The 25,044-nt window shown below is 35.3% G+C and overlaps 1 protein-coding gene across 1 annotated transcript in view; it reads left to right on the top strand.

Annotated features, from left to right (window-relative positions):
- Positions 1 to 19,664, top strand: part of LOC125657718 (FERM, ARHGEF and pleckstrin domain-containing protein 2-like) — a 76,779-nt gene extending 57,115 nt beyond the window's left edge. The window contains exons 15-28 of the mRNA XM_048888456.2: positions 2,545 to 2,675; positions 5,124 to 5,208; positions 5,625 to 5,811; positions 6,607 to 6,657; positions 7,593 to 7,651; positions 7,739 to 7,810; positions 9,034 to 9,102; positions 9,195 to 9,284; positions 9,619 to 9,704; positions 9,815 to 9,924; positions 11,910 to 12,055; positions 12,674 to 12,781; positions 13,523 to 13,674; positions 17,280 to 19,664. Coding sequence (XP_048744413.2) covers positions 2,545 to 2,675; positions 5,124 to 5,208; positions 5,625 to 5,811; positions 6,607 to 6,657; positions 7,593 to 7,651; positions 7,739 to 7,810; positions 9,034 to 9,102; positions 9,195 to 9,284; positions 9,619 to 9,704; positions 9,815 to 9,924; positions 11,910 to 12,055; positions 12,674 to 12,781; positions 13,523 to 13,674; positions 17,280 to 17,370 — 1,437 coding nt within the window. The 3' untranslated portion in view covers positions 17,371 to 19,664. The remainder of the gene's footprint in view (positions 1 to 2,544; positions 2,676 to 5,123; positions 5,209 to 5,624; positions 5,812 to 6,606; positions 6,658 to 7,592; positions 7,652 to 7,738; positions 7,811 to 9,033; positions 9,103 to 9,194; positions 9,285 to 9,618; positions 9,705 to 9,814; positions 9,925 to 11,909; positions 12,056 to 12,673; positions 12,782 to 13,522; positions 13,675 to 17,279) is intronic.
- Positions 19,665 to 25,044: the final 5,380 nt, after the last annotated feature.

The raw sequence follows: 25,044 nt of genomic DNA, 5'->3' as shown, positions 1-25,044 counted from the left end.
AAACGTTTTACTCTACCATTTTTCCGTTCGCTCACTGTGCGCTCATCGTTTTCTCTCCGTGCATTCACTGTTCGCTCTCCGTGCATTCACTGTGCGCTCTCCATTTACAATTTTGCACCCACCGTGCGTTCACCATTCACTGTCATTCAGAACACCAAAGTCAAAGGATCAATTTTCATAGCAAGGCAAAAATGAAAAAAGAACGTTTGCATAAGAGTGAAAGTAAACTTTCTTATTATATCAGAAATTTAATTTTTGAAGTACAAATATCAGGATTATCAACTGCGAAAATTCAGGGAAAACTGCAGATCACTAATCAATATCAAAGAATAGAATAAATTATTGTTATCATTACAAAACACAAGTATTGTTTGGTTAAAAAGTGGGAAAAGTTCTGAATGAGAGAAAAATGCAAGAGCTTTCAATTATGAATTTAATCCTTTTATATGTACATGTAGCGAAGAACGAGCAACGAGTGCTGGTACGTGTACGAAAATGAGGCAGTTTCAGTTAATAAATAACTTGCCCCCACCCAAATAATCATTTTAACATTTTCAAGTTTGGGCAAAAGCACAATTTATTATATTTTATTTTGTCTCACTTGACAAGAGTTCTATATAAGTTTATTATTTTTCTTAAGCCCCCCCCCCCCCCCCCTTCAATTACTTAAAAAACAAAAAACGATGCTACACTGTACATTTCAATGCACATTCCTGCCCAAATGTCAAATTGATTTGACAAGTATTTCTGATTATTTTATGCCTGTATCTATGAGAGACATTGTCAATAAATGTATTTACTCCTTTCCCCAAATTTGAAACCTTTGAATCATTTGTCTCTAATATAAAGATGAAATATATTTCTTGTATATTTCTGCCCTACGTATAGTTCAATACAATAAACAGTTTTATCCGCATCAAAATATACAAATATTGCACAATCTAAATGTGAATTCATGGTCATGCTATTTATTTTGTACGTTTGTACATTAATTATGGGATTATTTCATCAGGTTCATATACTATACATGTATTTGAAGTAAAGTGAATTACACAAAACCTACATGGAATAAACCTTTTTATACTATTTAGAAGCGTTCAGGTGTCAACACGAGGTACCTGTTCTACCCATGTTGGTTGTTTAATGCATTTATCTTGACTCCTTTCGGGGATGTTTTTTAATTGCGTGTAATCCAAACGACCGTGCTCGTAAATTTTGAAGTCATGCATGTACACTTGTAAATTCTTGGCGCTAATTACTAGACTATCTTTATTTCACATGCATCGTTTATACTCTTGTATTAAGAAATTAAATTCTATGCATCTTATGTCAAAATATAAAATTACATGTAGAATACCGAGATGGCGCACCAATATTCATGATTTATGAAAACATCAAGAATTCTAAATATTATAAAATATATGTTTCTATTTTCTATGTATACATGTATATGTAAAACTGTAAACAAAGTACATATGAAATTTTCTTTTGTTTTGTGCATGATTGCTACGTGCATTGATGTGAAATTTATGATCATTTTCTTGAGAAATATACATCCAGTACTTACAAAAAAAGGACCAAGCAGATGTTTTCTTATATATATTCTCTACCAGATTATAAAGTAAGTACAATCCAAGGGAAAAATCCAAAATATACCAAATGAATAGACCATTTTGCGCTCACCGTGCGCTCACCGTTCACCAAATTGCATTCACCATTCGCTCACCATGTGTTCATTGTTCAAGTGGGAAAGAAGAACATTTCAGGGACTGTATTGACATTGTGACAGTTGGTACTGACTTTGTGACAGTTTGTATTGATATTGTGACAGTTTGTATTGACATTGTGACAGTTTGTATTGACATTGTGACAGTTTGTACTGACATTGTGACAGTTGGTACTGACATTGTGACAGTTTGTATTGATATTGTGACAGTTTGTATTGACATTGTGACAGTTTGTATTGACATTCTGACAGTTGGTACTGACACATTCTGACAGTTGGTACTGACATTGTGACAGTTGGTACTGACATTGTGACAGTTGGTACTGATACATTGTGACAGTTTGTACTGGCATTGTGACAGTTTGTACTGACATTGTGACAGTTGGTACTGACATTGTGACAGTTGGTACTGACATTGTGACAATTTGAGTGGAATGTGCTGACTTTGTGACAGTTTTTACAAACCTTGTGACAGTTGATTTGATGGACATCTTGTCGTCTACTTTCACCCAAGGTACTACTGAAGAAATGATATGGTACTTGCTGTATGGGTGTGTTTTTTTCTGCCCCCGTAATTGGAGATTCGGGAGCATATAGTTTTGGTCTGCCTCTGTTTGTTGGTTTGTCTGCAAAAACTTTACCCTTAGCCATAACTTCTGAATGGTTTGTGTCAAGGCTTTCATATTTCACATGTGTATTTCTTGTGACAAGAAATTTCAATGGGCACCAGAATTACTTTGGCTGCTGTATTGAGGCATCAGTGTTTCACAAACCAATTTTGTTTTATTCTTTACTGATACAGAGAGTTTTGTTTTCAGTGGTTCCAGAACGCTGTTCATTTTGAGGATGGTTTGCCAGACTACCTGTCCAACTTGTTTGTACATTACCGACCACTGTGCGACTTCCACTGCCAGTTCCTCAAAGACGTGGACCAAAGACTGTCCATGTGGTGAGTGTTCTCAGTAAAGGAATCGGGGGGGGGGGGGGGGGGGGTGAGTATTGAGTTTGAGCATGAAAACATACTTTAAAAGTTTTACCTTCAGGCCAGGTCTTTTGTAAGGAGTTGTTGAGAGATACTTGTCATTCTGATATTGTAATATAATTAGGTTCAATTCTTATATCATGAGAGCTGAAAATCACTCTTCTCTTTATTATTTTCTGGAAATTATCATCGTATAGTCATATCTTACAATCACAGTCTCAACATTATTGTCTATATTTCGTATTTTATTCCGTGGTAAATTTAATCATCTTAATTACTTAATTAACATTTATAATGACCAGTTAGGTTACCAAGAGTAACTTTAATGAGTTATATAGAGGAAATAAAAATCGAGACCAGGATTTCACTTTTAAGAGATTCAGAACTTTAAGAGATCAAAGTTTTATCAATGAAGCTTCACATTTAATTGTAAAACTTGTTTTTGTGCATGAAATCCACTCCTCCTAGCGTAAATTACAACACATCTATCTCCATCAAACCGTAATTACCCACAGGTTAGTTAGAGCTATTCAGCACGTATTGATATTTCATTCTTTTAATTTTTTTTTTCGTCTGTCATTTTATCATTGAGTCTTCATTCTGCTTTAATGTCCCAGTGGGATCTCATTAGGATACTTCAGAACCACAAATTATATCATATTCCTCAGAGAGCGGGACTGCCTTGTTAATACTCGCGCCAGTAAAACTGATGCATTCAAAACTCTGATATTTTATTGATTGCGAAGCCAACTTTGGAAAATAACCATGTAGTTCCTAATAATACTAGCTGAATGGTTTCCCCAAATATTCTTTATGCTTTGTGATCTATCTGTGCTTCTAATTGTTGGTCTGGCAGACAAGATGATTTTCTTGTTTGTGAAGTGTATAAACTGATGTTGTAGTCATTGGACTTGTTAGCTGGGTTTGCTTCTTTTAGTGTTTGAAAGAAAAGAAGCCATTTTAATAACTTCCCTCAAACCAAAGGGACAAATATCAATACTTAATCTGGCTTTTGCAGTGAGTGGTAAACTTAGTTAATCCCCCATCCTGATTGTATCTAAGATAAGCCAGGGCCAGTGGATGGACCATTACATCTGTGTGCCAGCCGCATTAATTCTGTAATGGACTGATAAATTGGAGTAGCTTCCTGCCTCTCCAACCAGGCTTTTATCCACTCAATCACTGATCAAGTGTCAATCAGGTATTCATGACCCCCGTGTCACCCTTAATGACTGGTGGAGATGGAGTCCCATTGCATGTGCTGGGTTCTCTAGGACCCAAAGTGGACTCTCTTCAGAGTGATGATATGGGGTCAGGGTGGGGTTAAAGGTCACGGAATGCAAAGGGGGGGGGGGGGTATTATAAAGGTCACTGAATGCTCATGGGGTTTAGAATCAGAAGATTTATCTCAGATTGGACCTGAAAACCTGAACTTGAATTGATGAGTGAAGAATAACACTAGTTTAATGGTTTGCTTTATAAGAATGGGAGTCTGTATGCAGTTTTACAGAGTGATGATGATTTTTTTCTCTCTAGGCCACTTGTCCGACCACTGTAGGACAAGTAAGTGACCCTTATCGCTCATTCCTGCAGTGGCTTTTCTTGTTTCCCCGTTTCATACAGCGTATACAGCTGTGAATTTGCTCTCGGGTTATTTTCATGTTTTCTTATTGAAGTCAGTTTTCACTCAGCTTTTATGTCCATTGTATGTAATGTAATTGCAAAATTTCTCATTTAGTTTATTCGATGAAGGAAGAAAATCATTTGTTCTGTCTGATGGTGACTTAGCTAATGTAAATCTATTAGCATAATATTTTTAGGTCACCTGAGTCACTCGGGTTGACCTATAGAAATTGGTGGTTGTCCACCATAATCCATCATGCAATATTGATATATATATATATATATATATATATATATATATATATATATATATATATCCAAAATTTAAAAAATATGAAAAGAAAACACAGAAATCCTCCGTAAAGCTTTAGCGCTTTCATTACATCTTCAGAAGTATATATATATATATATACACATATATATATATATATATATACACACACACACACACACACACACACACACACACACACACACACACACACACACTGTAGATTCCGTATATTTCGGTAGACCTTATTTTTTCGTGGATATGATACTGTTTTTATTCACACGACATAACTTTCGCTAATCGTTATTTATTGCTTTAAGTCTTTTATGTGTAAGAGTGTATTCATGAGAACTGAATTTTTACGAATAGCTGGTCTCGTGGAATTATGCATAAATAATGTTCTCGTGAATAACATGTGATATACCGTATTCATGAATAGCATTTGAGACTTTGAAGAACAATTAACTGATACATATGATGAAGGGGATTTTGTGAACTAGACTTACATTTTTCTTTTTTAGGGAAGGCAAGTCCAATGCCCATTTAAATGGTGACTACCAACAAATCGGGGACATCATGATGGCCATGTTTCCCAAGGTTTTACCAGTAAGTGTCCACTCTGATGCTGAATGGGTTTTGTTTTCATGTAGCATCATACTATTTCATTAGGACTGAACATTCTATTAACTTATGTATCTTATTGGTTGTAAAATGATTACAGTTTGACTCATTGTGTGTTAGATATGAGTTTTAGTGTAGATGAAAAAGTGAAGATAATGAACAGTGATCAGTTTCATGAATACCGTAATGGCGTAAATGTCATAGATATAGTCTACCATATATGTAATATATTAAAAAGTTGGGGTAGAGTCAGTCATTTGCAAAGTATACTCGGACTGTTTTGTTCGTCAGATGGTTTGGGTTTTGTTCATGAGACTGTTTTGTTTGTCAGGGTGTTTTGTTCGTCAGACATTTTTGTTTATCAGACGTTTTTGTTCATCAGACCTTTTCGTTCACTACAGCTTTACAGAAATTATCTACAACGACAAGAGGAAATTCTCTTAGACCTGGAGCTTGCCTTGAAGTCTCAAAAGGCTTTTGAAGTGATGTATCGAGACTTTGAGAAACAGAAGGTGTGTTATCTGCCCCTGAATTCCTTCCTCCTTAAGCCGGCACAGAGAATTCTACACTACAAACTTATCATGGAGCGTAAGTTGCATGTACTTTTGAAATGCAAAGACGCATTAGATAATTGTAAAAAATTAAATATATATATAGAGCCTTGATGGATATATACTTTATAGCAGGTCTTTTCCATTGGATGATTTGCTGGCTCAAAGGTGTGCTAGTAATTTTAGCGGAATAAATTTTTGTGGACATAGAATTTTACCTCTCTTGCAAATAATTGGGTGCATACATGTATTTGGGAAGTGAAATTTATTTAACTGCTAAATTAAGCCAAATTTATCACCCTACGGGAAAAAAACGCTATATGTATAACCATGCTTTTGTACACAATATGACTATGTTGTATTATTATACTGAAATTATAGCTCACCAAGGTCAGGTGTCAACTGAATGCATTTATTTTGAATATACGTGTTCAAAATAGAAAGAAATTCAAACCTTTTTGAGTTTAATTCAAACTTAAAGGCATGAAATAATTTTGTTTTAACATCAGTGTATTAAACCAGTATTTAATTGTGGGTCTGTCACTCATTTTAACTGGTAAACACGCTACACCAGAATAGTAGCTTATCTCGTACTGTTACACATGCTTATACTACTGATTTTATATTGTGAGTTGCAATCGTAGGAATACTTCGAAACTGTGGCATTCAATATTAATACACTGTAACATCACAGTACTTTAGTGAGGTACTGTACATACAAAATTTTCACAAACTGTAATGATTGAAAACACACACCACCATCATATGATGTGCACAGAATTTCATGCTGCAGAAATGCATTCTGTTGTTAAATTCTGATTTTATTTTTCAGGATTAACCAAACATTACGCAGTTGATCATCCAGATTTTTCCAATTGTCAAAGTAAGTAAGGGATGTGGTTTGATGAAGAGAACTGAGAATTTCTCAATGTACAGGTGACTCTCAAAAACTCAAAAAGTGCAAGGGACCACCAGAAAAAAAAACCATTGAGTGGTCTGGAAATTGCCATGGCAACCATCAGGTTTATTACTACCCAATTATTCTGACCGTATGTGGCGTACATCTTTAGACACGGTAGTAATGCTTTCTGGGTAATATTCCAGCTTTATTATTCACTTGTAATACGATGCAAGAAGAGTTATAGAAAGTCATGGCAGTATCTAGTTTTTAACTGCTTTTACCTCAAGCACATAATTAGAAGTGATTTGAGGAAACAAACGGAATAAATATCCACACACCTGATTAAAGAAAATCAAATGAGAAATTAAGACACCTTTAAGAATACCATTCACACACAAAATTATTATGTATGTTAACTTCAAAAATTATTTTTAATGTTGATATACCAACTAATTTGCAGTACAGGAGATGAAATGTCAATTACATAGACATCCAATTTAGACAATGCACATTCACTACACAAGCTTTTTAAATTCACCAGTGGACCACATGTACAAATGAATTGACACATCAAGTTATCAAGAGTGAAATTTAGAGAAATATGCAGAAAGGGACGTAGGTTTTACTTTGAGATCAAGGTTCTCTAAACGTCAAGAATAGGGATTGAATTTTCTGAGCTTGATTAAGTTTTGAAAATAAGAGTAGAATTGTGATGCTTCACACTGCCAGCATATTTCACAATGTATACAAATACGTTCAGAGTTTATAGCTTTGAATTTTGTGACTATGATTACAGAATACCCTACATACCAATGTATCTCGTCCTGTTCGTTGTTAAAGCTTCTGTTCGTTGTTAAGGCTCCTGTTCGTTGTTAAGGCTCCTGTTCGTTGCTAAAGCTCATTTATTTGTGTTGTAGATGCCTTAGGTCAGGTGACGGCGCTGGTGTCAGAGTTTGGTGACTCAATCAGATCTCAGGTTAGTCCTATACTTATAACTCGGTTAACTCTAGTCCTCATGAACTAGTGTGTGTCTGATTAATGGCTGATTTTCATTTATTTCCAGGAGAATCTCCACAAACTGATAGAACTACAACGAGATTTGGTGGGCATTGACACGCTAGTGCACAGAGACAGGGTAACAAAATTAACATTATTAGCTCACCCGACATGAAAGTTACAAGTGAGGATCAATGTTGATCTGTCACCTGTTAACTTGTCGGGATGGAGTCACAACAGGCGTCCATTGCTTTATGTAGGGATATATCCTCTTCTCGAGAACCATAAGGAGATATTCCCAGAGTTCCCAGCTGTTAAAATAAATGTACTATATTTGTCAAATGTCAGATGTGCACTGATTACAACTATCATTGCAATTTGTTTTGATATCAAAGGCAAAAACATTGGAAATGTAAATATACTGGAATGTAGATATGAGTTTTGCTATTTAATAGATAAAAAAATGTTTTGAGAGATTCTAGTGCAAAAGTGTGTTAAATGGATATGCTGGTATACTCTGGGAAACCTAAATAAAAATATTCAAGAATCACAAGGGTACAATATGTAATGTTGATATGCAAACATACTGCACTGTACATGTGCATAAATTCATGTTTTTCACACCATCACCCAAGGGGGTAGGGTGGGACAAAAATATCAACTTATTCAAGATTATGTAGGAATATTTAGGAAAAATTTTCAAACATCTCAATAACCACTGGGGTAGGAAGTACAATGTGTGAATTTGATGTTCAAGTTTGTTGAAATCATGACCCCAGGGGCCAGGGCCATGATTTAGACCTAATGTTTTACTTGGGGGAGGGGGGGGGGATGCAATTGTTCGGGGTAAGAGCCCATGGACATCTTGTTCAGATGTGTTCTATATAGAAATTCGGAATCGAATACTGAACAAAGCTTCAAATTTTGCTTAGATGTATAGTCCTGAAGGAGAAATTTCTGGGGAAAATTTTCATTTTCATATCCACAAAGATACACATTTGTAAATTTAGTGCAAAATCAATTTATTAAAGCCATGATATCTAGGGTAATGTAAGGCAATGATTTAGTCACTACAAAGTTTCGCGTTAGGTTATAATGAAGGAAAAAAATTAGGGTCCTTGTTGATGTATGATTTAAATCAAGAAGAAAAATGCAACTACTCAGGTGAATAAAGTAGACCATGGGCCTTTTGCTTTTTGTAGAAAGTGGGATGTCGATACATACTTTTATTTAATATTTAACAGATCTCACTTTAGAGAAAATTTGTTTGCTGATGTGTTAAATGTGTCATCTGAGTTATCTTCCATTAAACAATGTGTTGAATGTGTCATTATCTGAGATATCGTCCATTAAACATTGTAGACCTTTATCAGGGAAGGGTGTCTCCAGAAGTTCTCGCGGAAAGGCTATCAACAAAGAATGTTTTTCTTGGTATGTATTTGTCTGGTATCCGTCCGGGATTAATTTGCATCAGAATATGACGACTGTTTTGATATATTCTGTTTATTTCTGTTTTATTTCAGTTTTCGGATTTCTTGGTCTACACGAGTCGAGTGGCTTCGTCTGTTCTCCAGTTCAAAGTTCACGGCCAGCTTCCTCTCCGTGGAATGATCGTACGTTTTAAGTTATTCTGATCTGCATCATTAGTATTTATTGGTACCTCTACACTTACAAGTATGTGTGTGTACACACATGTGTGGGGCATAATAAATCTTCAGAAAGTGAAATTTAAAATGCCAAAGCTTTACTAGATGTCTTCATGTTTCTTTGTTTTAACTTATGCTTTTACTGATCATTGTGAAAAGTGATTAATATCTATATATATATGTGTATGTGCATGTGTGAATTATAATAAATATCAGTTCAACATTTATGAACTAAAATTATTTTCCACAGCTCTTTACATGGCTGAACAGGATGATATTTGGGTTTCATTTCGTTTCACAGGTAGAGGAATCGGACCATGCAAAAATGGCGGTGGCAAACAGCTTTGCTATCTATGGAGGAAATAAGTGTATTTTAGTGGCAGCTAGGTATGATATTGCTTTTAATATTAACCATTATGTGATCACATGACACCATCAGAAGGCAGTCAAAATAATTTGCATACCATTGTGTGTTAATTGTTAAGTTTCAATTGCAGTTCTCAAGAAGAAAAAGACAAGTGGATTGAAGATCTGAATGTGGCCATTATGCAAGCCAAAACTCGAGGGGATGAAAAGTTCCGTTACCCTAGTCTCAAGTCCTCAACAAGTATGTAGACGATCAGTTTTAAGGTTTTTAGCTTGCCTGATCTGATTTTGCAAGTGAGCCTTTCTTATCAAAACTTTTTCATCTTCTGTCTGTTGTTTTCTGTAAAAAAAATTTTTTTACATTTTCAACTCCTCTAGAACCACAGAGCCAATTTCAACTAAATTTACGAAAATGTATCTTTAGGTAAAGGAGTTGAATATGTTTAAATGAATGGCCTTGCCCACACCCCCACCACACACACACTCAAGATGTGGAGAGGGGGAAGGAATGACATGTTACGTCTGCTAAAGATTGTGATATTATTAAAGAATCTAATATGAAAGCAATATTAAAATTCACATAACCCACTTGTTCAGTTTTTATCATTTTTTCTCTTTATTTGGGTACACTTCCCTCCCCATCCCACCCTGGACATGATGGAGGAGGTCTCTAGATGAATCCACCCCCACCCCCCCACACACACACACACTCACACACCAACTATTTAATTTATACCCCACCCTGCTTTACTAAATAAGAGAGTGCTTAAGGAGGTGTGCTACACCAGAGAAATTTGATGTAGATGAAAAGTGGAGGATATGTACAAAAATATTTTGAAGTTGAAAATTTTCAAATTTACTTTATTTTGTCAAAAAATACAGTTTTAGTAGAAGGTAATCTGAAAAAAAATTAAAACCCCTGCTGGACTCGAACCTGCGACCTACAGGTCAGCAGTCGGTATTCTAACCTACTGAGCTACTCGGCTAGGTATCTAACTGGAAAAGGAAAAGTCAAATATTGCTGATATCGATTTTTTCATCCATGTTTTAAAAGGAAGTCAGCCATTATGACGATGTAGAGTACTACCTTAAGAAGGAAATCAATAAAGAATAGTTTAAGTGTGGTCATAATAAATATATAAATGATTGAAAAGAAAGTTTTACTGAAGGCTTCATCAGGCAAGATAAGGGACAAGCCTTGTTTTATAAAACAAAGAATTGTGAGCTCTGTTGTACAAATGCAGCAGAACAACTGACATTATCATTTGATTGAGAAGGTACTTAGATAATGTATGTATATAAACTGTAAAATAGAAATTAAAAACTTTCAGATCAAACCACACACACACACACACACACACACACATATATATATATTTAAAAAATATGAAAAGAAAACACAGAAATCCTCCGTAAAGCTTTAGCGCTTTGATTACATCTTCAGAAGCTTTACAAAAATGTATACATAGCAGTATCATAGTAACAGTGATTATGACGTCAAAGTTAGCGGAACGTTAAATGTCAATATTGTGACGTCATGGATAATGTACAACAATGATCGGAAAAAAAGTACAGGAAAATCATAGGCAATTATAAAAGACTATTAAGTTTTGGCTTTAGAATACCAATAAAATGTTTTTCTTTTTCCCGTCTCTGAATAGCACTGGCACATCTGAGTTTATAAAATGGGAAAATGTTAAATCGTTTTTTACCACACGTTTCCAGGTGTGCACTTAACTGGATTTGTCTGTATTCAGGTGTACTGATGTGCTGCTTATGTACACGTACACGGGCATGGAGAGTGTTGCCAGTTTCACCAATGTAATATTCCTTGCATCCAGGACATGTGATGGCGTATATGACATCCTTTGTATCGCATGGCATGTTAGCATTAACTTTAAATTCTTTACGGAGGATTTCTGTGTTTTCTTTTCATATTTTTTAAATATTAGTGTCCAATTACTGAGACTCTATTTCAATTTTGGATATATATATATATATATATATATATATATATATATATATATAGATCAAACCATGACCATGCCCACACACACACACACACACACACACACATATATATATATATCTGTGTGTGTGTGTGTGTGAATAGCATTTCAGCACCACTCTTGTAAATTACAGCATCACCAACATGAATTGTTCTCTGTATATGAATTTTCTCTTCCTAAAACCTGACTGTATGACAAATTGAAATCTTTTCTTCAGGTTCCTCTGACAATGTCGGGGTGGACGGTGAAGTGAATGGGGTGTCGCAGGACAAAAACGTCCAGCACAGAGCCAACACCACCATGCATGTCTGCTGGCATAGAAACACCAGTGTCAGCATGAGGGACCATGAGAGAGCAATCAAGGTATCCGTAATGACTAGCAACATTAATATCCATAATAACTAGCCGGCATTGATATCTGTAATAACTAGCCGACATTGATATCTGTAATAACTAGTCAGCAGTAATAACCAATCAATGTGTCTGTAATAACTAGTCAGCAGTAATAACCAATCAATGTGTCTGTAATAAGTAACCAGCATTATTATCCAGTCATACTGTCCGATGTTGATATCCTTTTGTACATAAATTGTGCATCAGAAGACACCGGGCAGCATGGCTAACAGGATTTGTACTGATTTACTGTAGTCAGCATTATTTTCCTGAATTACTGTAGTCAACATTATTTTCACCTCGGCTTCACTGTTCCTATACAATAATCAGATATTAAACCTGACTATTATAACTGAACCATACCATTTGTACAGAATGGAATAAAATTCATAAACTGAAAACATTCATCAGGAAACAATGAAGTTAACTAGGAGTGTATGTAAAGCTGTGCATAGTAGGTGATTTCTTAATGATTGCTGACAAGTTTTGTCATGAATTATGTTCTAGGAAATTGTATGAAATTTAAGGAGATGTCTTGAATTCTGTTTTAGGAGATGGAAATTTAATGAGGTGTCTTTGATGTTTCAGAACCAGTTGAGTGGATACCTACTTAGGAAATTCAAAAATAGCAATGGCTGGCAGAAGCTGTGGGTTGTCTTCACCAACTTCTGCCTTTTCTTCTTCAAAACATATCAGGTACATATAACTCACCAAGTGATGAACAGAATCCTCAAAATTGATGATCAGTTATACTTAATAAGAAATAGGTTTCCTAAATTAAGTAGAGAAAGAGAGATATATTCAATGAAGAGCATGAAGCTAGTTATGTCTCCCCTCTTCCAGGGGGAGACATATTGTTTTTGTACTTTCCGTCTGTCTGTCACAAAATCTTGTGAACACTTCTCCTATATAGCTTATCGGATAGACTTGAAACTTTGTACAATGCTTCATTGCCATTTGTAGATGTGTATATTATCGGGACAGGAGGATCCAATTGTTGTCCTTAAAGTTATAGTGGATCTGAGGGGTGGAGGGTGTAAAATAGTTTGTGTACACTTCTCCTATGTGGTTTATTGGAGTTCATATTGTATATGTTCCTGCTCATGCTTTCCTCCATACCATGCAGTATATTAAAGGGAGGTTTCATTTGGAGCACTTCTAATTTGGGGAGGTGTGGAGACATTTTTTTGACAAAACAATCTCTAGTTTAGCATAACAAGTGGTGAATATTCTTAGAAAACTCTTTAACTATAAATAATGTCTTTAGATACTAAAGTTGGTGGGTAAAATTTTGATACACAAAATAAAGGTATTGCGAAACATGCGAAAACTTCCCGATTTTTGTACACCAAAAGATTTGTAATTTAGGTAGAATAAGATGTGAATTGATAGAGTGAACCATTGTTGTTTACTGATATATTCGATGCACCTTTACAGGACGACTTCCCGCTAGCCAGCCTTCCATTACTGGGTTACGCTGTTAACACACCAGAGGAAGAGGATCGTATTCACAAAGACCATGTGTTCAAGCTTCAGTTCAAAAATCATGTCTACTTCTTCAGAGCGGAATCAGAATACACATTTGAAAGGTTTGACAGTTTTGTATAATTCTATAAAGTTCTATACAATTCCTTCTGTGTACATCCCAACATTTAAAATGTAATGAAAATAAGTAATTTATATTTGACCTATGGGTAATTAGTATTTAATTTAAGGATAATTAGTATTAGAGCTATGTCTAAATAGTATGTGACCTTTGCATAATTATTATTCGACATATGCAGAGATCAACACTTGAGGCACATCCGACTGACTCAGACCAGTAAAAGCTTGTTCTAGTCTAGTTTATTTTGTGTCAAGGAAGTCCGACTGGTCATGTCAAAATATCACATGTTTAACTGTGAATCCACAGTATATGATTAGGATTGAATTTTCTAATATAACATTAATTTTCACAGTAACTTTTTAATTTTCAGTACTTATGTTTTCAATATATCTTGAATTTTCTATCCAGAGTTATCCTTCCTGTCGCATTCTTTAATGTAATATGCTCTCTGGTGACATATTGAAAGTTGTTTTCTTTATGACAACTGTTATGCAGTATATCTTTTAGTAAACAAAACTTTAAGAATAAGTTTTGATTTAATATCAGCTTCCTTTCCAATCAAATATGATGAAATTGACAGGTAATAAACTGATAATGTTTATTTTCTATTGATTCCCAGTGTTAATTTGTTTACACTGACAATGTCTCTTTTCTATCTAATGTTAAATGTTGGTTTCTCTGGTGGAGGCAAAAGGGGAGATGAGGACACATCATTGAAATTGAAAAGCAGAGCATGTTTTCTTACCGCATCGAAATTGAGATTAGCTATATGAAAATTTTTGTTATCATGAATAAATAAAGGCTATTATTAAACGAAAGAAAAAAACTATGTGCAACAATCAGAATGAATACAGCATATTAAGTCATTTTAATATAATAGACCTGTTTTATTCTGAAAATAAAATCATATTTCATTCTCAAGAAATACATGCATACTTTTTTAGCTCACCTGAGCTGAGCTTTTCTGATCGAAATTTGTCCGTTGTCGGCGGTGGGAGCATTGTCGTAAACTTTTTACATTATCATCTTCTTATCCAGAACCACTGGCCCAATTTCAACCAAACTTGGCACAAAGCATCTTTAGGTGAAGGGGATTCAAGTTTGTTCAAATGAAGGGCCATGCCCTTCTCCAAGGGGGAGATAATAGCAAAATGGTGAAAATACATTAACAACTTTTAAAAATCTTCTTCTCCAGAACCACTGGCCCAATTTCAACTAAATTTAGCACAAAGTATCCTTTGGTGAAGGGGATTCAAGTTTGATCAAATGAAGGGCCACACCCCTTTCCAAGGGGTGATAATAGTGAAAATGCATTGACTTTTTAAAAATCTTCTCCAGAACCACTGGTCCAATTTCAACAAAACTTGGCACAAAGCATCCTTGGGTGAAGGGATTCAAGTTTCTTTAAATGAAGGGTCACGCCCTCTTCAAAGGGAAGATAATCGCAAAAATGCAAAAATAGGGTGGGGTCATTTAAAAATCTTCTCAAGAACCATTGGGTCAGAAGAGCGGAAATTAACATGAAAGTTTCCTCACTTTGTGCAGATTCAAATTTGTTAAAACCATGAGCCACGGGGGGGAAGTTGGGGCCACAATAGGGGATCAAAGTTTTACATGCGAATATATAGGTAAAAGCTTTGAAAATCTTCTCAAGAACCACTGTGCCAGGAAAGTACAAATTTACATGAAATCTTTCTGACATAGTGCAGATTCAAGTTTGTTAAAATTATGGCCCCTGGGGATAGGATGCCCCGACAATAGGGTATCAAAGCTTTACATACAAATATATAGGAAAAATCTTTTTAAAAAATTCTTTAAAAAACACAGTGCCAGGAAAGTACAAAATTACATGAAAGCTTCCTAACATAGTCCAAACTCAAGTTTGTTACAATCATGGCCCCTGGGGGTAGGATGGGGCCACAATAGAGGATAAAATTTTACATACAAATATATAGGGAAAATTTTTTAAAAGTGTGTGGGGCCACAATACGGGATCCAAGTTTTACATACAAATATATTTAAGGAAAATCTTTAGATATGGACTAAAGTAACTCAGGTGAGCAATATGGCCCATGGGCCTCTTGCCCTTTTTTTTTTTTGTTTTTGTTTGTTGTTTTTTTTTTTGAGAAATGGGGCTTGAACATTTTTAGCTCTTCTGAGCCAAAGGCTCAAAGAGCTAATCATATGGCCATATGTCTAGCGTGCGGTGTGCGTCAACTTTTTGAAAAAAGGGCTATATCTCAAGAACCCCTTGGCCAATTTTTGTCAAAATTGTCATAGGGTATCCTTGGCCCAAGGGCTTTCATTTGTACTAAAACTAGAGTTGTGACCCTTTAACAAGGGGAGATAATTAGGAAAATGCAAACAAAAGTATTGGTTGCTAAAAAATCTTCTCAAGAACCATTGGGCAAATTATCACCAAACTTATGCATAAGGATGAGGATAGGTTGTAAATAAAGAATTGTTGAAGGCATCATCCTGGGGCAAAGGGTGTGGTCTCAAGGTCACTTCAAAGTTGACCTTAAATTTTGTTTTGTTAAAACTTTGATATTTTGCTTAGTAAAAGGACTAGGATCATAAAATTTTGTCAGTTAATGCATCTTAGGACCTAATATCATGTTGTCTCAAAAGTAGGTCATGGTGACCTACTTTTTGAATTTCGCTGTTAATTATTATTAAATGGATTTTGATGCTTATCTTGGACACTTTTGAGCCTATGATCATCAAAAGTTGTCAGTTGATGGATCATGGGACCTTGAAGTGTGTCATGTGAAAAGTATATCACCATGACCTACTTTCTGAATTTCATGGCTAATCATTTATGAATACATTTTAGGTTGTTATTTCAGATACCGAGAGGTTTAGAATCATCAAACCTTTCAAGTTGATGCGTCTAGAGGCCTCAAAACATTTTTTTTTTAAAGTAGGTCACAGTGACCTACTTTGTGAATTTTGCAGACATTCAAATTTCACATTTTCAATTTTAGATGCCTATTTTGGACACTATGAAAGCTAGGATCATCAAACTTTGTCAGTTGATGCATCTTGAATCTTCATAGTTTGTTGACCAAAAAGTAGGTCACCATGACCTACTTTTGGACAGTTACATTTAAATTTTCAGGTACTATTTGACTTAACATCATCAAACTTTGTTAATTGATGAATCTTGGTTAGTGAGAATTTTTGCCGGTTCTGCAATGTATCAGAAGAGTCATTCTAGGCCCATGGGCCTCTTGTTTTTTATTCTTTTTAAGTGGTGGTTTGTTTTTCCAGTTTAGTCAAACTATATTTGAATTCAAGCCATGTAAAACAATATTTTGTGAGAAGTGGACACCACAGTTTATTTTGGAGTCCATGAGAAAAGAATAGTTCCCAGGGGCCTTTCTGTTCTAGATAACTTAATGTGAACGAGTAATCTCTGTATCTAAGGTTTAGTTTCAGAATGTCTGTTTTAGATAACTTAATGTGAACACGTAATCTCTGTATCAAAAGTTTAGTTTCAGAATGTCTGTTCTAGATAACTTAATGTGAAAGCGTAATTTCTGTATCTAAGATTTAGTTTCAAAATATCTGTTAATTATATTACAGGTGGATGGAGGTCATCAACAGCGCCACAAACAGTGCCAGAAGAGTCCGCCTCTTCAGTCGATTGGACAGCAATCAACCAATCAGCTCTTAGCTCAAAAGTTCTTTATTTTCCTGCATCTGATTACATTTGGCTTGCCGGCTGAAAACAACAGTTTGAGGGAAGCTACTCTCGTTAGTTTGGAGGAACTACTGGGCAGACGATATCTTGTCAACAGTGCAGTGGACTGCTGCAACCCGTACCACTGTCCTGATCAAAGATACAATCACATTTACAAAGAGACCCCCTAGTCAAGCTTTTCACACACTTTGCTTTTAATGCAGCATACTTCATGAATTTATGTTATGACTTCAATATTTTGATTTTGCATTTTTTTATGTGTTACCTGTCATCAGATGTATTATTAGAATCTATGCAATGATATATGGTTTAAATTTTGTCTATATTTAATATATTAACAAATTTGATAGATGTTAGAAACAAAATTCAGATATATACATGCTTGCATGCATTAAATCATACATACATACACAGAATGCATACTTCCTTTACGATTATTAACAAGTACCGGTACACGCATACATACACAGAATGCATATTTCCTTTACGATTATTAACAAGTACCGGTACACGCATACTTACACAGAATGCATACTTCCTTTATGATTATTAACAAGTACCGGTACATACATACACAGAAATGCATACTTCCTTTACGATTATTAACAAGTACCGGTACATACATACACAAAAATGCATACTTCCTTTACGATTATTAACAAGTACCGGTACACGCATACATGTACATACACAGAATGCATACTTCCTTTACGATTATTAACAGGTACCATGTAGCATGTCTTATGTATGAATATTTTTACTTTCATTTCTTTCACCTACAGTACTGTATTTTGTGATGGAAGGTGTGTAATATGCATTTAATGAGACATTTTCGTGGAGATAATTGTTTATGAACACATCACCATGGCAGCATTGAATGTGTTGGTGATCCATTCCAGACTGTGCTTTGTGACATCTGCAGTGATTGACTAATTCTGCAGGAGAACAAGGCACTTTAATATGGATTCATTTCCACTGGAAAAAACAAAAGTTTACCTGCTGGTTTTCCATGTGAAATAGTACAAGACAAAAAGTATTATATCTACAAAAAAACAACAAAATATAGGAGTGCTATCAACATCATGACTGATAAATGCACATAAAAGATTTTGTACTGTGTTGTGTGTAATTTAAGTCAGTTCGTTGTATTAAGGCACTAGAAATTTTATATATTTTGAAACAAGTTTTTTGAATTTAGTAGATTTGCAATACCGTGATACATCAGCCCGCTTTTTTCCCCCTAGGTTTCATTGTGTTTCTTATAATTTGCTTTTATAATCTTGCAGAATTTTATTTCTGTACATTTACAGCTAAGTATTTCAAAGAAAGGTTTTCACTTTCATTTGGGAATGTATCGATATATTGATTTGTTTTAAAGTTGCTTTTATTGTCATTATTTTTACAATATTTGTTTTAGCTTAAGGAAATTTAATTTATCCTTGTTTATAAAAACTATTTTTTCTACTCTTGATTATTTTTAAAAGATGTGCTATTAGTTTTAAATATTTCTATTTACTAAAGATGAAATTGGATGAACTTTAGTTGCATAGCAACATATATTTCAATGATTCGGAAGAGGTGGTTATTTAATGACCTTGTCTTATAATTATTCCATACTTTTAGATTTATATCAACTTGGTTTGTGCTCTTTAAGACAAATGAGTACTGGTATGACTACCTGCTAATGAGATTTTAAAGCCAAGAAAAATTATGATAATCCTTAATTTTAATGTCCATGGAATGTGGTTTAATGAGAGCAAAAAAAATTTCGGAGCAAATAAAATTGCTTTGTTGACTGTTTAAAGTTGTGATTGATTTCGTGTTCACTGGTTGTTTTAAGGTTGTCCTAAATGCTTGTGAGAAATAAATTTGTAATTTCAATATACTATACTCAGTATTTTATAAAACTTTCAATGGATACATGTAAACAGATGGAAAGTTTGTGTATTTTAATGGAATATAAATTACTTTTTTTTTTTTTTTCTTTTCTTTTTTTTTTTTTTTTTGGTATGCCAGATGATGTGCATTTGTTTGTTGTATATTTTGTAAAATACAACAAAATGGATAGATTTCTGAAGAAGTGTAAAACATTCTGACACAAGGAAAAACAATTTGTAAGGCTATACTCTTTGTATCTGGAACTGTAGATAAGTTTTCCTGGTGCTTATATATGTAGAAATTGTACATAAAAATTATACAATATATGTATCTTGTGAATTCTCTATGAAATGAATATGTTTAAGAATAATAAAATTTAATTAAAGCTATTTGGATTCTGTCTAGATGAACTAGTGAAGAAGACAATCCAAATCAAATGTAGTGTATTGAGGGAACAGATCACAGCTCTGATTTTAATTAGCATGGAGAAAGTCTTATGTGAGTTCAGGTAGCTCATTACACTAAAATAATATTTAATGGCTCGTTAAAACACCTCTTAAGAAGTATGATTTCACCATCGAAAGAATAATATATACAAAGCTCTCAATTATTTTATATGATTTTTTTTTGTGATTTATCCCGGAATGATAAAAAGGGTGTTTTGTTTGCAAACAAGAGATTCTTGAGTCCAAATTTCACTGATTTCGTGCATGATATGAATATCTAATAAAACATGCCTAAAATTTGTTTTAAAAAAATATTTATGAAAATTGAAAACGTTATTTGTTAATATTTTTTAAATCTACGGATAAAATCTTTAAAAAACATGTCAGTCAGAAAAGAGATATATCAAAGAAATATATTATAAATGGAAATTTAATTTAATTTTCTTTCATATTTTCATAAAGGGAATGTTTATATAATGTATAACCAAGAGATTTGTATGAAAATATAATTTCTTTTAAAACTATTTTAATAAAACATGCTCATTTAATGAATTAAGCAGTTAACAAAATTTTGTAAATTACTGTGGTAGATCAATGTTTTTAGATACCATGAGTACAAAAATTACACCACTTATTTATTTAGGTATGAAATATGATTGTTGTGCATTGGAATACCTTAGACCTTAGAAAGTCCAGGCTGCTATTTCTGCTTCCATGAAAATATACAAATTCAGAGAAAGGTGAACTGCATACTGCTAAAATATTGAGTCATTTAGTCTTGCTGTATACTCACTTATCCATCAGTTAGTGTGTGCATTTGTCCATCAGCTGGGGGGGGGGGGGGGGGGGGGGGGGGGGGGGCTCCTGAGCTGAAGGTTGGAGTTTGGAATGTGTCATTTTAATTGAAATTTTTTTAAATAGGTATTGTCATTTTTTCTTTGCACATTCAGCTCATGTCAAATGGCAACAAGATTGGTTTTCCTTGCAGTTGTCAGAGTTTTAACGGACTTCATAAGTACCGAAGTGCCTAGAGGTTGACCTTCTAGATTTTGAGGTCAAGGTCAGGAAATGATACGATTTTGTTATAAGGTTTGTAACTTGCATTTCTTTATTGAACAGACTTTATGTTGAGGATATATACACGTAACTGGACATTAGCCCTATATGATACAAATGTGGAAGTATCGGCTGCAGGACCTTCCTACTAACTCGGTCTAGTGTGGTAACCCTTTAGTTCGATCGGTAGAGCACTGGACTCTCATTCTAGTGTGTTAACCCTTTAGTTCGATCGGTAGAGCACTGGACTCTCGTGTTAGTGTGTTAACCCTTTAGTTCGATCGGTAGAGCACTGGACTCTCGTGCCAGAGGTCCCGGGTTCGATCCTCAGCAGAGGGATATGTCATTTGCAAGTTTTACGCGGATTTAAAATGAAGTAGTTCTGGTTAAAACAAACAGTTGTATTATAATGATACAAAGTATGTTGAATATTTTCATAAGTTAACAATGTTTTATCAAGTGGATATCTATCGACACATTGGACCATTCAATTATATTCTCTCTGTGACCTTGACCCGGAAATCTTCTGACATGGAAGCCAAATGTAACAAACTGTACTAGTTACTTGGCTATATAAAAGGCAGTCACGTGATTTGTGTGTTTTGAAGATGCTGTTTCTATTCAATATAAAATTTATGATGGTCATTTAGAGGTTACTCTGTTCTATCGAATATTACAATTTCATTACATGCATAGCAACTTGAATGACCTTGACCTTAACCTTAAACCTAATGTAACATCTAAAGGTAATTTTCTTTCTACCTTCGTCTGCCTTTACCCTGGAGGATTTATAGGGGTGGGTTGGTGCATGGAAAATAAACCTCACCTAGTGCAATGAACATGTAAGTACATTCCACTGAACAAAATCTTGATCTTTTACGACATTTGCAAATCTTGATGATTTTTGGTTGTTGTTTTTTTTTTTTGTTTTTTTACGTTACATGTACTTCCATATGTAATTTAATGCTCAATTTATGTTAAATTGGGGTCAAATACTTTTCCAAAAGTTTATTAATTAACAATATATTGAATTAAATTCAAAGGGTTGAGATTTGGAGTCGAAACCGGACTGATATTGAAACGGAACCACCGGTATGAGCGGCAGAGAGGGCAGGAAATACCAAATAAGAGAAAATAAACACTATATAGAATAGAATTTCAGTGGCCATAAAAACTTATAAATGACGTTATATGCTTAATCAACGGACCTTTTACATCAAGGCAAAATTAACGACCTGGTATGTAACCAGTGGTTATCTTTGCATAACAAACGTAATGAATCAATAAAATTTGATGTACAACGATTTTTTAATTCATTATTTCAAAATTTAAAGGTTATTTCAATTGAATTCCGTTCTTACGGACTTTAAAGATTCGTTTTAACTTTAATCGGCTATTAAAATGAATTGAACAGTTTGAAATGACGAATTTAATTTCAAATAACGAATTCTAGAATTCGTTATTTCAAATTGAAAACTATATTTTTGATAGGTTCTGAATGAACTTCCATATAGAAGCTAATATTTAAAAAGACATTTTCGGGGTACAGCGTGGAGCTTCAAATTTAGCCATTAAATACGAGCTTAGAACATTGCCAATTTGTTTTAAAGCTTTGCGCTCTATGTTTATATAATGCAATTATTAGAATTTATGGAGACACTGGATGGATACCCAGTCTATAGACGTTGGATAAATGTTATCTGATATTGAAATAGAGTGTTGTCCTTTGACAATGAGCGTATTACAAGAAATATATTTGATTACAATAGATGTAGAAACAATCGGTGCAGTGATTTAAACGAAATATTTCATAATTTAGAGTTATACTATCATTTTGAGTCAAATCTAATGGTAGATATAGATATGGTTCCATAAAAAATGCACTTTTATTAGCTCACCTGAGCCGAAGGCTCAAGTGAGCTTTTCTGATCACATTTTGTCCGTCGTCCGTCTGTCTGTAAACTTTTCACATTTTCATCTTCTTCTCATGAACCACTGGGCCAATTTCAACCAAACATGGGTGAAGGGCTTTCAAGTTTGTTCAAATGAAGGGCCATGTCCCTTTCAAAGGAGAGATAATCACAAAAATGCAAAAATAGGGTGGGGTCATTTAAAAATCTTCTCAAGAAGAGCTGAAATTTACCTGAAAGCTTCCTGACATATTGCAGATTCAAGTTGTTCAAATCATGGCCCCCGGTGGTAGGATGAGGCCACAAGGGGGGATCAAAGTTTTACACACAAATATATAGGGAAAAACTTTAAAAATCTTCTTCTCAAGAACCACAAAGCCAGAAAAGCTGAGATTTACATGAAAGCTTCCTGACATAATGCAGATTCAAGTTTGTTCAAATCATGGGCCCCTGGGGTTGGATGGGGCCACAATAGGGGATCAAAGTTTTACATACAAATATATAGGAAAAATCTTCTTCTCAAGAACCACTGAGCCAGAAAAGCTGATTTTTACATGAAAACTTTCTGACATAGTGCAGATTCAAGTTTGTTCAAATCATGGCCCCCGGGGGGTAGGATGGGGCCACAAGTGGGGGGGTCAAAGTTTTACATACAAATATAGGAAAAAGCTTTAAAAGTCTTCTTCTCAAGAACCATTGGGCCAAAGAAGTTGACATTTACATGAAAGCTTTCTGACATAGTGTAGATTCAAGTTTGCAAAGGGTAGTTTGGGCCATAATAAGGACTATTAGGTTTTACATGCAAATATATATGGAAAGTCTTCAGATATGGGCCAAGGTGACTCAGGTGAGTGATGTGGCCCATGGGCCTCTTGTTATTCAAACCTTTGGGGCAATGAAATTTTCAATATTCCCAAATTTCGTACTTTTTTGCATCTTTTAAAACAACTTTTGGTAGGGAAAATTATCGCTTTCGCTCCAAGAGGTCTACAATCGATATGATCTTCTCCCTTAGGCAGTTGCAAGAGAAATGCAGAGAGCAAAATCAACCACTCACATTGTCTTCACTGACCTTACAAAGGCATTTGACCTAGTGAGCAGAGACGGACTGTCCAAAATGCTCCCAAAGATTGGCTGTCCACCGAAACTTCTCAACATAGTGAGATCATATCACAATGGCATTCATCGTCACAAACCACGGGTTATTTTGTCATTCTATTTCACAAAATAGAAACAGATTTGTGAAATAGAATGAAACAATAACCCGTGGTTTGCGACGATGAATGGCATGATGAGCATGCAATACAATTCGATGGTAAACATTGGCTCAATTTGGGGTTAAGAGCGGTGTAAAGCAAGGTTGTCTTCTTGCTCCCACATTATTTGGCACATTCTTTGCGCTTCTCTTGAAGCATGCCTTCAGTGCCTCAACAGATGGTGTTTACCGCTACTCAAGGTCGGGCGTCAGCTTGTTCAACATTGGCAGACTCCGTGGGAAAACGAAGGTAAGAGAAATCCTCATCAGGGACTTGCTATTTGCTGATGATGCCACAGTAGCTTCCCACAACCAGCAAGGACTTCAGAGACTGGTGGACAATTTCTCCAAAGCATGCGACCTCTTTGGACTGACAATTAGCCAAACAAAAACACAAGTCATGGGTCAAGCAACGCCGGAGCTCCCACAAGTATTTGTAAATGGAGAGGAAGTGGAAGTAGTAATCCAGTTTCAGTACCTTGGTTCCGCTGCAACAGATACCCTGTCACTGGTCGCAGAGCTGACACCCTGTCACCGGACGTAGAGCTGACACCCTGTCACTGGACGTAGAGCTGACACCCTGTCACTGGACGTAGAGCTGACACCCTGTCACTGGACGTAGAGATGACACCCTGTCACTGGACGCAGAGATGACACCCTGTCACTGGACGCAGAGATGACACCCTGTCACTGGACGCAGAGATGACACCCTGTCACTGGACGCAGAGATGACACCCTGTCACTGGACGCAGAGATGACACCCTGTCACTGGACGCAGAACTGACACTCTGTCACTGGACGTAGAGATGACACCCTGTCACTGGACGTAGAGCTGACACCCTGTCACTGGACGCAGAGCTGACACCCTGTCACTGGATGCAGAGCTGACACCCTGTCACTGGACGCAGAGCTAAGCAAGCGCATAGACAAGGCATCGACAACTCTTGCGAGACTTACAAATAAAGTATGGGAAAACAAGCACATTACAACCGATCCCAGCCAAGATGGATGTCTACAAAGTGTGTGTCCTCAGCATTCAACTACATGTATACGGCGGTGAATCGTGGACGACTTACTCGCACCAAGAAAGGAAGCTTCAGGT

The sequence above is a fragment of the Ostrea edulis genome, chromosome 9 (genome assembly GCF_947568905.1).
Source record: "Ostrea edulis chromosome 9, xbOstEdul1.1, whole genome shotgun sequence".
Taxonomy (NCBI): Eukaryota; Metazoa; Mollusca; class Bivalvia; order Ostreida; family Ostreidae; genus Ostrea; species Ostrea edulis.
This window is presented reverse-complemented; position numbering and strand designations above follow the sequence as displayed.